We start from the raw sequence: 15,361 nt of genomic DNA, 5'->3' as shown, positions 1-15,361 counted from the left end.
AAATGTGGTTAACAGTTAACACATATCTGGGTAAGAAATACATGGAAATTCTTTATACTACTCTCGCTACTTCTCCATAATCCTGAAATTAGTTCAAAATAAAAAGTTGTTTAAAAAAAAAAAAAGTGTCCAATCAGAGTGAATCAAATTGCAGTATCTTATCCTTCTACATCTCATCCTTCTGCAACATTAAGCTGACAAATAAGTTCCAAAGAAGAGAACTGGTCTCTTGTAATTCCCAGATTATTTAAACTATTAGTGTAGTGCCTAAGGCACTTGACTGCTAACCAGAAGGCTGGCAGTTCAAACTCATCAGCCACCCCTCAGAAAGAAGGTTGGGCAATCTACTTCTGTAGTGATATTGCCTCGGAAACCCAGGGAGGGGTCACTTTGAGTCAGATCCAACTCAAGGGCAGTGTGTGTGTGTGTGTGTGTGTGTGTGTCTGTGTGTATCAAGTTGGCTTTGTCTTATAGTGACCCTATGTACAACAGAACACAACACTGCCCGTTCCTGTGCCAGCCTCACAATCCTTGCTATACCTTGCTATACCTGAGTCCATCATTGCAGCCACTGTGTCAACTGAGGCCCTTCCCCTTATTTGATGACCCTCCACTTTACCAAGCATGACATCCTTCTCCAGGGAATGGTCCCTTTTGACAACATGACCAAAGTAGGTGAGATGAAGTCTGGCCATTCTTGCTTCCAAGAGCATTCCAGCTGTACTCCTTTGAGGGCAGATTTGTTCGTTCTTTTGGCAGTACATGGTACCTTCACCAGCACCACAACTCAAAAGCATCAACTCTTCCTCGGTCTTTCTTGTTCACTGTCTGCTCTCACATGCATATGAGGCAACAGAAAATACCATGGCTTGGTAACGTTAGGCACACCTTAGTCTTCAAGGAGACATCTTTGCTCTTCAGCACTTTAAAGAGGCCTTTGGCAGCATATTTGCCCAGTGCAATACGTCATCTCATGTCTTAACTGCTGCTTCCATTGGTGTTGATTATGGAACCAAGTAATATGAAATCTTTAACAACTTCAATCATTTCTCCATTTATTGTGATGCTGCTTATTGGTCCAGTTGTGAGGATTTTCATTTTTTTAATGTTGAGATGTAATCCATACTCCAGACTGAAGTCTTCAGTCTTTATCAGTAAGTGTTTCAAGTCATCCTCACTTCAGCAAGCAAAGTTCTATTGTCTGCGTATCGCAGGTTAATGAGTCCTCCTTCAATCCTGATGCCACGTTCTTCTTCATATAATCCAGCTTCTTGGATTATTTGTTCAGCATGTTGTTGTTGTTGTTGTTGTTGTTATGTGCCTTTGAGTCGGACCTGACTCACAGTGACCCCTCCTTGGGTTTCCGAGGCAGAATCACTATGGAAGTAGGTTGCTCAACCTTGCTTCCGAGGAGTGGCTGATGGGTTTGAACCGCCAGCCTTTTAGTTAATTAGGCAGGATAGAATCTATAGGTTTAGGTTGTATCTTGTGTCAATCTCTTTTGAGATATAAAAGAGATTAAACAAGCAAGCAGAGCTCAAAGAGGCCTACCACCACCAAGGTGCTCATGAGGAACCTGTATATGGACCAAGAGGCTGTCATTCAGACAGAACAAGAAGATACTGCATAGTTTAAAATCAGGAAGGCTATGTGTCAGGGTTGTATCCTTTCACCATATCCATTCAACATGTACCATGAGCAAATAATCTGAGAAACTGAACTATATGAAGAAGAACTTGGCATCAGGATTGGAGGAAGACACATTAACAACCTTCAATATGCAGTTGACACAACCTTGCTTGCTGAAAGTGAAGAAGACTTGGAACACTTACTGGTAAAGATCAAAGACTACAGTCTTCAGTATGGATTACACCTCAACATAAAGAAAATGAAAATCCTCACAAATGGACGAATAAGCAACATCATGATAAATGGAGAAAAGATTAAAGCTGTCCAAGATTTCATTTTACTTGGATCCACAATCAGCACTCATGGAAGCAGCAGTCAAGAAAGCAGACATCATATTGCATTGGGAAAATCTGGTGCAAAAGACCTCTTTAGTGTTGAAGAGTAATGATATCACCTTGAAGCCTGAGGTGAACCTAACCCAGGCCATGGTATTTTCAGTCACCTCATATGCATGTGAAAGCTGGACAATGAATAAAGAAGAGTGAAGAAGAGTTGATGCCTTTGAATTGTGGTGTTAGTGAAGAATATTGGAAATACCAGACTACCAGAAGAACACTACCAGAGCTCTGGTAACATAGTGCCTAAGGCACTTGACTGCTCACCAGAAGGCCGGTGGTTCAAACCCACCAGCCACTCCTCGGAAGGAAGGTTGGGCAATCCTACTTCCATAGTGATACTGCTTCGGAAACCCAAGGAGGGGTCGCTATGAGTTGGGGCCGACTCAACGGCAAACAACAACACCACCAGAAGAACAAACAAATCTGTCCTGGAAGAAGTACAGCCAGAATGTTCCTTAGAAAGAAGAATGACCAGACTTTGCCTCACCTACTTTGGTCATGTTGTCAAAAGGGACTGCTCCCTGGAGATGGGCATCATGCTTGGTAAAGTGGACCATCAGAGAAAATGTAGAAGACCTTCAACAAGATGAGTTGACAAAGGGGCTGCAAGGATGGGCTCTAACACAGCAAGGACTGTGAGGATGGCGCAGGACAAGGCAGTGTTTCATTCTGCTGTACATAGGGTTGCTGTGAGTCGGAATCAACTTGATGGTACCTATCAACAACACCATCAAGAAGGAAGAGCCAAGAGCGTAATGGATCCTTTAGACTCAGGGTCACTGCACTGGGAACCTCCTATAAGCAAGAGACACAGATAGAATAAGCCTTCCCCTTGAACCAGTGCTCTGAATTAGCTCCTAAGCTGTGAGAAAATAAATTTCTGTTTTTCAAAGCCATCTACTTGTGTTAACTCTGTTACAGCAGCTCTAGATACACAAGTCAGAATTTAGTACTGAGTAGGATGCTACCCTAACAGATACCTAAAATGTGAAAGCAGTTTGGAAATTGGTTAATGAGGAGAGGCTGGAAGTGTTTTAAAATGCATAATGGTAAAAGCTTAGATTGCCTTGAAGAGACTGTTGGTGGAATTATGGACATCAAAGGCAATTCTAGTGAGGGCTCAGAAAGAAGTAATGACAAATGTACCACTGGAGATAGTGCAGATGGTAAGAAGCAGCGGCAGAGAAACAGTGGCAGCAGGAGATGACCCATAGAGTATGAGATCTGAGTGCCCTCAGGCAGGAAGCTTCCTGGTAGAGTGGAGTGCCTTCAGTCACTTATCAGTACAGCTGAAGAGTTGTGTAACACTTGTCCAAGCAAGGCAGAGGCCAGGCCAGCCCAAAGGACTAAGGAACCAGAAAGCAGAAGCTGAAGAGACAAGGAGCATGGGAAGCAGAGCTACCTCGATCTCAAAGGATGGAACCAAGGCCTCTGGGATTTCAAAAGATGAGACCACAACCTCCTAGGTTTCAAAGAAGCAGATCTTGACACACTTGGTTCTGAAGCATGGGGCTACTGTTCAAGAGTTCCAGGGAATGGGGACAAATCCAATGCCTAAATATGAAGGGACAGGGCTTCCATGTCCAAAAGCAGAAGAACAGGACCTGCTGGCACTAACGGGGTGAGATAACCACTCAGTTGGACTAACCTCAGTCGGGGCTGCCCAAGGCTGAGGTAGTGGGGTTGCCATGACAGTGGACCTGGAAGATAGTGCTAAAGCCCAAGGCCAAGGGGCCTCCACCCAGACTCCAGAAAGCATGGCCAACATCCAGAGTCATTCTAGACAGGGCCATTGTCTAGATGGTTTCAGAGAATAGAGGATGATTTTCAAGTCTCAAGAGTGAAAACCAGTTCTGCTGGTTTGTTTACTTGCTTGGTATCTGTTATCCTTTCCTTCTTCCTAATTTCTCCCATGTGTTATAGAAATGTCTACCTTGTTGCCTGTTCTACTATTGTACTATTGAAGCAGATAACTTGTATTCTAGATTCACAGATGAAAAAGAATTTTTGTTCTAGGATGGAATTTGGACTTAGAGTTGATTTAAGAGTTTTGGAATGATATGATAGAGTTGAATGTATTTATTATGTGCCAAGGACCTAAAGTTTTAGCGTCTAAAGGGTGGAATGTTATGGATTGAATTGTGTCCCCCAAAAATATGTGTCAAATTGACTAGGTCATGATTCTTAGTAATATATATGTATTTTGTGATCTGATATAATTATCCTATGTGTTGTAAATCCTAACCTCCACGATATTAATGAAGCAGGATTAGTGGCAGTTATGTTAATTAGGTAGGATACAATCTATAAGATTAGGTTGTATCTTGAGTGAATCACTTTTGACATATAAAAAAGATTGAACAAGAAAGCAGCGATCAGAGGGACCTACTACCATCAAGAAAGCAGAGCCAGGAGCATAATGGGTCCTTTGGACCCAGAGTCCTGTGCTAGGAACATCCTAGAACCAAGACACACAGAGAGAAAAAGGCTTCCCTTAGAACTGGCACTCTGAATTCGGACATCTAACTTCCTAAACCATGAGAGAATAAATTTGTTTGCTAAAGCCACCTACTTGTGGTAATTCTGTTATAGCAGCACCAGATAACTAAGACACCAACTTTCAAACTATAAAACATGAGAACGTAAAAATAATAGTATCATCAGCTTTACCTAAGTTAACCAAGGTTTAAATCCACCTTAAATCTTTGGAAAGATGGTGTGGCATTAAGTCAACTTCAGAGAATATGTAAATTTAATTGAAATATCTTAGTGATCAAGGTAAGGACATTCTTTCAAAAATAATATTTCATCTTTCAAGACAGATATTTCTGAGGCAATGAAATGCATTTCACTCCATCAACATTACCCAGTTGCTGGGGCATCATCAGTTCCCTTCATATAGTGCTCTTGTTTCATGTGTATGTTCCTCCCTTGCACCGTGATGGTTATCAGGGGAAAGCCCTTCTGCAGTGTCCAGGTGTTCATCATAGTTTTCACATCCAGACCTTCCTGACGCCAATGCTGGTTTATATACAAAAAGGCAGATGTATTATCCAGTTAGACCCAGTGTAAGAAAGGAGAGAACTGCAGCTTGTGCTCAAAGGGCTGCTACCAGTTGACAGCCATTTCTGTAAGGCTCTTCGTGATCCCCTCCTCTGTTAACTTCCTACCTACTTCCCAGCCCTGCTCCCTACTCCACTGCCCCACCCACAACACCTCCATGGAGCACTAACTCTCCTGTTTACTTTTCACTCCGCTCTACTTCACATGTATGTCTTGAAGCAGGTAATATATTATGTTCTGCTGGGCATTCCCTGGGCTGGCTAGCATCATGTGAATGAATGAATGAATGAATAACTGAAGGGAGAGAAAATGGCCAAGGTTTCAACATCTACATAACTACATTTTCTCTCACACAGGCAACATGGGAAAAAAATTTTCAGTTAAGAATCTGTGCTTCTAGAGTGATACCCTGAGGTAGCTAATATCCAATAAAAATGATAAACTCAACAGGGAATAAGTCCTTTGAAACTAAAAGGCTTTTAAGAAAATATTTAAGAGATAATAAAAGGGTAAAATAGGCTATAGAAATATCTAGAAATCACTGAATAAAGCAACATCTGAAAACAAAACAAAAAAAAATCCAAGGAAATAAAAATATGGTGAATAATTTTCTGCTTAATCTCCAAAATCACTATCAGCTGTCTATTCCCTAAGTCTAGATAAATAGAGATTCAAAAGGGTTCATAAAACTCAAATGTGATGAATACTTCATAGCTTAGCAATTAAAATTATGGGCTTCTTTTTTTGAATTAGATCTAAGTTCAAGTCCACACTCTGCACTTCACTATTTTTCTTTGGATATAATATCCTCATCTTTAAAAAATGGGGATAATACTAGTAGCCATTCGTATCACTTGTAGGTTTATTGTAAAGAATAGAGGAGATAAAACATGTAAGTGTTTAGCATGTACCGACTCACAGTAAGAACTCATGATTGTTCACTGTCATTATTTGTTTGTTTTTCACAAATACAGAGCTATGGAAATAACTGATACATCTGCTGACTGACAGAATGCAGCCCTAATCTATCATACAAACATGTAATAGATTAACTGCTTTACAGAGAATGAGGCTGAAGAAATTCGTATCACTGAGAAGTGTTGCCAAAGAAGGTTGGGCAAACTCCTTCTATAGATAATTTTTTAAGAAAAATGCAAAAGCCTGTCACCCGGTATACTTCAAATGCAGTCTTATCTGGAAAGAGGGTGATGTAATCAAGGACTTGAGAAAGATGGACACAGAGCTGCCCTTCAAGGAATATGGAGCCAAAAGATGTGCTAAAGGATAACAAGTACAGAGACTTACTGAAGATGAAGATGAATGTTGACCTCTAGAACAAAAGCCATCCATCTCTTGTGTGCCATCTGCCGGACAAACCTAAAAACAGAAGAGAGGCACATTATTCTCATTTCCATAGAAAACACTCATAGTTCTTCTCAGAGGGACAAATATGATGAGAAAAAAAAACATGAAACTTAGCCTGTCAATCCCACTTGTAGTGATAAACAAAAGCATACTCACACTTGCAATACTATTCCACAGGTCCTCATTTCTTGTGTTTTTATAGCTATACTTCTGGAGATATTGTACAATGCCACTTTTAAATGCATCAGCACCAAGATACTCTCTTAGCATATTCAGAATACAAGCTCCCTAAAAGGATAATAGGAATAATTGTTATTTTTCTTGGTTGCAACTTAATCTATCTTCACACTTTGTTTTGGAGTAACCTGTGTAACAAATTTTGAAGCAGTCAGAGGCAGATCTGTCTAGGCAAAGTATCTGTCTAACATGATTGTTTATGCCTTAGTTCACTGGGGCCATTATTTTCCATCTAATCTGTGGGGAAGATTAACATCATCTGCCATTTGTCATTATTCACATGTGAATGGACAATAGTGCACCACCTGTCTCTCCCACCACCACCACTCCTGGATACATGAGTATAATGCACGGTGGAATACGGGAGATGAAAGATGGAGATACCAAGTAAGAAATAGTGGGGAGGTACAGAGAACCCAGGCAGTCATGAGAAAAGACAGCTGAGAGGGTAACAGCAACAATGAGAAAGGTAACAAGAGAATTCTTACATACTCTGGGTTCCTGTGTAAAGAGATCTTTTCCCTTCTACTCCCATTACTGTAGAACATAGGTCATAAACTCAAGTGCCCACAGAAGCCAGACTGGTGATAAATGATGGAAGTAGTTCAAGGGTAAGAAAAATACTCTTTTCCACTCTTTTTTTTTAACCTCTGCATTTTTTATGGAGAAATGAGAGCAAGAAATTTTTACTTTCCGTTTGCTACAAGAAAAACAACAGCAAAGAAGAATGATCAATGGAAACATCCTCAGCCTCAGTGAGAAGACACTAGAAATGGTAGAGAATGGAAGGTGGAATGGAAAAGTAGAACGCTGATCTTATAAAGAAGGAGTCAAGACTTAGTATTAGCCAATGTTATCAAGGAAAATTTAGGCCCAGTGTAGCCAAAATTCTCTAGCTTTGTTTTTAAGAGAAAAAAAGAAATCTGGATTTTTTGTATAAAAGTTCCCAATTACTAAACATTCCCAACAATTTCCAACTTTGTTATTAAACACACAGTGGAGGATATACTATGCAGTTCATCCCACTAAACCATCCTGAAGTACTGAAGGTAAACTAAGCAGGGCAGGAATTTTTACCTGATGCATAGTTGATACTCAATATCTATTTGTTGATTGATAAGTAAAAGGAACAATTTCTGTAGGCCATGTTTTTGTTTTTCTTTTTTTTAAATTGTGATTTGGGTGAAAGTTTACAGAGCAAAGTCACTTTCCATACATCAGCTCACATAAACTTTGTCTCATGACATCAACTACAATTTACCACAATGCAACAGCTCCCCTTTCTCTTCCTCCCTGTAGTTATCTCTTCCCTGTGTCCTTCCCTCCATGCACTCCTGCCCCGTGAGCTGTCTCCCTGGGCACACACAGCCCTTCTTTTCTCCTATGATTTATCTCTCCAAGGAGTGTATCTACCTAATGTAAATGTTGTAAATGTTCACCTCACATCCCTGCTTTTGTTCAGAAGTTGTTCACTTCCAGACCTGAAGGGCAGCTAGGGGCCATAGTCTCAGTGGTTCCATCAGGTTTTTTTTTTAATGATTTTAAGTTTTGTTCCACATTGTTCTCCCACTCTATCCAGGATCTCCTACATAGATCCCCCTCCAAGTGGTTGACAGTGGTAGCTGGCCACCATCTAGTTCTGGTCTCATAGTCGTATAGGCTGAGGATCGCATGGTGTACCAGTCGCCTGGACTAATTGTTCCCATGAATCTTTGATTTTCTTCATTCTTCTTTGCTCTGGACAAGGAGAGACCCAGAGCCGCTTGCAAGCTTTTAAGATCCCAGTTGCTACTCACCAAAGTAGGATGTGAAACAATGTTTTGTGTAGTATGTTATGCCAATTCAGCTTGATGTCTCCTCTAACTATGGTCCCAAGCCCACAGTTCCAACTACTTGCTCCCTCTGGGTAGCTGGCTATGGCCAAGAAGTGACTACAACCTTGTCCCTTATCAGCTCTACTACACACCTGGGAATTCTTACAGATCATACCAATACACTTGTAGAAACATTGTCTGCCAACCCTATACATGGTCTTGAACATACTACCCCCTGCATAGACATACCTAATAGTTCAGCCTGTCCACCCATCTGTGCACCCATATAGCCATGTTTGCCTTCACCGACAACTAAGTAATGTATGTGCAAAACGGTTCATCTTTGTTGTCTGTACCTCCCATGCACCTCTCTGTGTCTTCTTCTTCCTCAATGCCACTGTGTTGATCACTCACATTTGGTACATTGCCCTTCTCTTCACCCAAATCAATACTTATCTCTACCTATCTAACAGTGTTCTCTCCCCTGCCCTTCTACCCCAGGTAACCAACAAAGAAAATTTCCTTCAATATAGAAACATTTCCTTGACTTTTTACAATAACAGACTAATACAATATTTGCCCTTCTGTGATTGACTTATTTCATTCAGCATAATGTCCTTCAAGTACATCCATGTTATGTAGTGTTCTGCAGATTCTATTCTCTAATTCTATTGAGAGTTGTATAGTATTCCATTGTGTGTATATACCATAGTTTGGTTATCCATTCTTCAGTTGATGGACACCTAGATTGTTTCCATCTTTTGGCTATTGTAAATAGTGCTGCGATGAACATGGGTGTGCATATATCTGTTTTTTTCCAGGCTCTCACTTCTTTAGGATATATACCTAGTAATGGAATGGCTGGGTCAAATGGTATTTCTAATTCCAACTTTTGAAGGAATCGCCATACTGCTTTCCACAGTGGTTGTACCATTTTACAGTCCCTCCAGCACTGTATGAGAGTCCGAATCTCTCCACATCCTCACCAGCACTTGCTATTTTCTGTCTTGTTGAACTTTGCTATTAGTGCTGGGGCAAAATGGTATCTTGTTGTTTTGATTCACATCTGTCTAATGTAATGATCGTAAGCATTTCTTCATATGTTTGTTGGCCACCTGAATATCCTCTTTGGTGAAGTGTCTATTCATGTCTTCTGCCCATTTTTTAATTGGATTATTTGTCTTTTTGTTGTTGAGGTGTTGGAGTGTTCTATAAATTCTAGAGATAAGTCCCTTGTCAGATATGTCATCGCCAAATATTTTCCCCCAATCTGTAAGTTCTCTTTTGACTCTTTTGGAGAAGTCTTTAGAAGCACATAAAAATTTCATTTCTAGAAGGTCCCATTCATCTAGTTTCTCTTCTGCTGTTTGTGCATTATGGGTTATGCTTGATAGTCTATTTATGCCATAAATGAGGGCCCCTAAATTTGCCCCTATTTTTTCCTTGAGGAACTTTATACTTTTAGGTTTCACATTTAAGTCTTTGACCTATCTGGAGTTAGTTTTAGTGTATGGTATGAGGTACAGATCTTGTTTCATTTTCTGCAAATGGATATCCAGGGTTTTTCTTCCCCCCAATGGGTCAATGCATTTTTTTTTTCAGTGTTCTCTCCCCTTCCCCTCCCACGCCTGGTAACCAAAGAAAGTTTCCTTCCATATACAATGAACTAATATTATATTTGTCCTTCTCTGATTGACTTATTTCACTCAGCATAATGTCCTCCAAGTTCATCCATGTTATGTGGTGTTTTGCTGACTCTATATTATTCTTCAGTGTTGCATAGTATTCCATTATGTGTACATACCACAGTTTGGTTACCCATCCTACTGTTGATGGGCATGCAGGTTGTTTCATCTTTTTGCTATTGTAATTTGTTGTTGTCATTTTGTTACATGCTTTCTCATGGTGCTGATTTCTTTGTTCCATATAATTTTCTATGCTAAGCTCATTTTGTTTATAATCATGTTATAACTTCCTTCACTGCTATTGTTTTAGTATTTGTTAAATATTTGTGCTGGTCCTCTTTACATTTTGATCTGAAGGTTTATCAATTTCTTTGAGGTTACCCTGTAATTTATAGTTTTTTTTTTTCCCAAGTTTAGAACAGTCTGTTCTATCTTGTGTTGTCTTGACTTCCTTACCATTTAGAAGTTTTGTAACTGCACAATTTCTTCCCTCTTTTTGTAGTTGTCCTCATTTGTCAATTGATGTCTCTGGTTTCCTGTTTATAATCTTGTAGGCTTATTTACTTTGGCTACTTCTATAACTGAGTTAGTTTCTGGGTTATGTCATCATGTGTGTTAATGGTCAGTTATTGTCTGCTGTTGTTGGTTATCCATCCAAAGGATCCCCTTTAGCAACTCTTATACGATTGGTCTGATTTTAACAAATTCCTTAATTTTAGCTTATCTGGAAATGTCCTAATTTCACCATCATATTTGAGGGACAGTTTTGCTAGGTACATAATTCTTGGTTGGAAATTTTTCTCTTTAGGGCTTTATATATACCATCCCATTGTCTTCTCGCCTGCATGGCTTCTGCCTAGAAATCTGAGCTTAGTCTTATTGGTTGTCCCTGGTAGGTAACTTCTGTTTTTCCCATGCTGCTTTTATGATTCTTTCTTTGTCTTTGGTTTTAATGAATTTGATGATGATATGTCTTGGTGATTTTCTTTTGGGGTCTATTCTGTTTGGGGTTTGTTGGACTTCTTGAATGGATATATTCTCATCTTTTATTATACCGGGAAAATTCTCTCCCAACAAATCTTCAACTATTTTTTCTGTGGTTTTATTTGTCTCTTCCTGTTCTGGAATTCCAATGACATGTAGGTTATTCATTTTGATTGTATCCCATGTGGACCTTAGGCTTTCTTCATTTTGTTTTGATCTTTTTTCTGTTTGATCCCTTTCCAAAGAAGTATTACGGTATTTGCCTTCAATCTCACTATTTCTGTCTTCTATTGTTTCAATTCTACTCCTTTGTCCATTCAATGTGTTATATATTTCTGATAATTTAGTATTAATTTTCTGGATTTCTGTCTGTAGATTTTGTATCATTTCTAATTTTTCATTTATTCTGTCATTTTGTTCTTGTATTGTCTTTTGAAATTGTTCTAGAGTCTTCTCTGTGTTTTCCTCATTTTTGTCAGTGTTTTCCTTGATCCATCTCTCAATTCATTGAAGGTATCTAAATATAATTCTTTTGAATTCCTTATCAGAGAGTTCCAATGCTGCATCTTCCTCAGGGATGTGTTTGGGGTCTGGATCCTGGTCCCTTTCTCTCCTTCTTTATCTTGCTTCTTTGTGTGGACTGTGATGCTCTGTTGTCTCCAAGGCATTGTGACATTTTTGTGTTTATATTTAATTGGTGATTGTATGTTGGAATTACTTGCCCACAATTTTTGTTTTGTTTCGTTTGCATGTTATTTATGTAAGCAGGGTACTGTGCTGTGCTCCTCTACTCACTAGTTGGCAGCACTTATACACGCACCACCTGTCTCCTTTCCCATTGTCACCCTCCCGTATGTCCCTGCCATCCTTGGCAAATGGGCCTATTCTTAGGTCCCTGGAATCTGGATAAGAATGTTGTCACTTTAAAATCCAAAATGGCCAATGCTTATAAACATTCAAAATGGCTGCTCCCTTGGTCACTTTAAATACCAAAATGGCCACCACTTGTAAACAGTCAAAATTGCAGTGCCCTCCAGACTGTCAAAAGTCCACAGCTCAGGTTATCTCCCTCCTTGCAGTTTCCCTTCTTAGTCATAGGCCACCAGTACAATCATCCCTGCAGGCCTTGACGACCAGGCTGATCTCTAGGCCAATTCTCAGGTCCCAACACCACTTGGAAATATTCAGGCTGTTGGTCCTGTCAGAGTAGCTGACAGTCTACAGCTTTGACCGTCTCTGTACTCACTGGTTTTCATTCAGGTTTTTCCACCAGTTGGTGCCTAATCCACTTCTGTGTCCTTCCTTTCAAAGTTCAGGGCTCCAGAATTATCTTCTGTATCTCTGTCACTTGGTTTCTCTTTTCTTTGTTGAAGAGGGTCTGAGTAGCTTATCTGTCTATTCTTCCATCTTACCAGAAGTCCCTGCACATCCAGTTTTGCCAGCACCATTTATTAAACAGACATTCTGCTCCCCATTTAATGGATTTCAGCCCTTTGTCAAAGATCAGTTGACCACAGGTTGATGGATCTATTTCTGGGTTCTCAATTCTATTCCATTGGTCTATGTGTCTGTCATGATATCAATACCAGGCAGTTTTGACTACTGTGGCTGTATAGTAGGTTTTGAGACGTGGCAGTGTTAAGACCTTCTACTTTGTTCTTCTTCTTAATAGCACTTTGCTTAAGGCCATGAGTTTTAAGGACAGAGTAAATGAATAATTGACCATAATGTAACATTTAGAATTATAAGCCAAACAGTAAATTAGGCCTCAAATAATTAAGTCTCACCAGCATAAGTCAGAATAGAAGGCATTCAATCTCAGTTGTCCTTTTGAAGAAAAAGCCACTTACAACCACACCTGTAACAACCTCAGTATTTATCACTGTAGTGTCCAAATCATACTCATAATCTTTTTATACCTTTTCATAAGAAACATCATCAAACATCTCCCGAATCTGAGCAGGATTCTCTACAGGTGTGGACACAGGGTGTGAGGAATTCAATGCATCGACTTCCATTGCATCAAAACATTTGCCAAAGAAATATTCTTCCTATTGAGATTAAAAAAAAAAAAAGTAAGTACTACATACGACTTACAGTTAGACAACTTATATGAAAGAAGGAAGGTTTGATTTGTGGTAAAATGGTTATACTTCAAATTTCTGGGCTAAGCAATTCCGTATTTCTAGAGTGGATAAAATAAAATAGAATTACTATTTTCTAAAGAACATCTAAGAAACAATGATTTTAAGAAATCATTTTACATTTGATTTATCTTATGTAATTATTTGTGAATAGAAAGAAAAACTACTATTAACTTAAAAACAAAACCATTACATCTATAGTCAAATAGTGCAAATAGCAACAAAATGATTCAGTTATTGCAACATTTTTTATCATTATCTATACTATTTTTTAAAAAAATTTATTGTGATTTGGGTGAAAGTTTACAGAGCAAATTCATTTTCCATACAGCAACTCCCATACACTTTGTTTATGACATTGACTACAATTTCCCACAGTGCAACAACTCCCCTCCCTCTTCCTCCCCATAGTTACTTTTTCCCTGTGTCCTTCCCTCCTATGCACTCCTGCCTGATGAGCTCTCTGTGCATACACAGCCCTTCTATTCTCCCATGTCCAATCATTAGCTACACTATTATAAAGCAAAGAAGTTTAGCTTTAAAACCACATAGTGAAGGAAAAAAAGGGCCACAGACAGAGTTATTTGAGAACATTAACCCAAAGAATAATATACATCCACAATCATTTTTATTATTGAAGATTATGTAGAAATATAGGAAAATATTTATGATTCATTGTACTATTATAATAATATGAACATAATAATTAGAGCTATATATAATTAAGCTATATGTACAAGATGAAAACAAGAAATGAATATATAGAAATGAAAATAAATTTAGTAGGGTAATAAAAAAAAAGAAGAAGAAGAAACAAATAAACAAAAAAAAAAAATCTCTTCCATCAAGTTGATTCTGCCCCATAGGGTTTTTTGTTTTGTTTTTCAATTTTCTTTTATTGTGATTTGGGGGGAAATTTACAAACACATAGGATTTTCAAGACTATAAATCTTTATGGAAGCAGACTGCCACATCTTTCTCTGCAGAAAGGCTAATGAGTTTGAACCTCTGGCCTTTAGGTTAGCAGCCAAGCACTTCAACCACTGTATTATGATTTGGGTGAAAGTTTACAGAGCAAATCCATTTTCCATATATACAGTTTTCCATATATAGCAGTTCATATACATTTTGTTTCATGACATTGACTGCACCTCCTTACAATGTAACAGCTCTCTTCCCACTTCCTCCCTATAGTTACCTCTTCCCTATGTCCTTCTTCCTATGCATTCTTGCCCCATGAACTATCTCCTTGGACAAATACTGCCCTTTTGTTCTCCCATGATTAATCATTCTAAGGAGTGTATCTACCTTATGTAAATGCTCACCCCAAGTGCCTGTCTATTGTTTGGCTGGAAACCACAAGAGTGAGTTCAATTCCAGAACTGAAGGGTAACTAGGGGTCATAGTTTCAGGAGTCTTACCAAGCTCTATCAGACCAGTAAACCTGGTCTTTTTTTACGATTCTGAGTTTTGTTCCATATTGTTCTCCCACTCTATCCAGGATCTCCTGCACTGATCCCTCTCTGAGTAAATGATGGTAGTAGTGAGGCACCATCCAGTTCTTCTGGTCTCATGGTCATATAGGTTGAAGTTTGCAAGGTCCACTAGTCCCTTGGACTAACTCTTTTCATGCATCTTTGGCTTTCTTTATAATTCTTTGTTCTGAACAAGAAGAGAACCATTATTGCATCTAGATGGCCACTTGTAAGCTTTTAAGACCCCAGCTGCCACTCACCAAAGTAGGATATAGAACAATGTTTTTGTGTAGTATGTTATGCCAATTGAGCTTCATGTCCCTGTGACCATGGTCCCAAGCCCACAGGTCCAACAATTTGCTCCATCAAGGTAGTTTACTATGTCTAAGAAGTTATCAAACTTTGCCCCCTGTCAGTTCTACTTACACGGACACTCTTATAGCACATATAAATACGTATGTAGAAATACCATCTCTTGTTGTTGTTGTTGTTTTGCCATCGAGTCGGCCCCGACTCATAGCGACCCCTCCTTGGGTTTCCAAGGCAGTATCACTATGGAAGTAGGAT

The 15,361-nt window shown here is 39.1% G+C and overlaps 1 protein-coding gene across 1 annotated transcript in view; it reads right to left on the bottom strand.

Annotated features, from left to right (window-relative positions):
* The window catches only part of ERAP1 (endoplasmic reticulum aminopeptidase 1), a 59,373-nt gene that overhangs the window by 17,219 nt on the left and 26,793 nt on the right, over positions 1-15,361 (bottom strand). Inside the window, exons 7-10 of the mRNA XM_007942541.2 lie at positions 13,095-13,226; positions 6,612-6,743; positions 6,396-6,467; positions 4,894-5,048 (exon numbers count right to left, since the gene is read on the bottom strand). Of these exons, the coding sequence (XP_007940732.1) occupies positions 4,894-5,048; positions 6,396-6,467; positions 6,612-6,743; positions 13,095-13,226 (491 nt within the window). The remainder of the gene's footprint in view (positions 1-4,893; positions 5,049-6,395; positions 6,468-6,611; positions 6,744-13,094; positions 13,227-15,361) is intronic.

The sequence above is a fragment of the Orycteropus afer genome, unplaced genomic scaffold, assembly GCF_000298275.1.
Source record: "Orycteropus afer afer isolate SDZICR_OR568_19922 unplaced genomic scaffold, OryAfe1.0 scaffold00093, whole genome shotgun sequence".
In the NCBI taxonomy this organism is placed as follows: domain Eukaryota; kingdom Metazoa; phylum Chordata; class Mammalia; order Tubulidentata; family Orycteropodidae; genus Orycteropus; species Orycteropus afer.
This window is presented reverse-complemented; position numbering and strand designations above follow the sequence as displayed.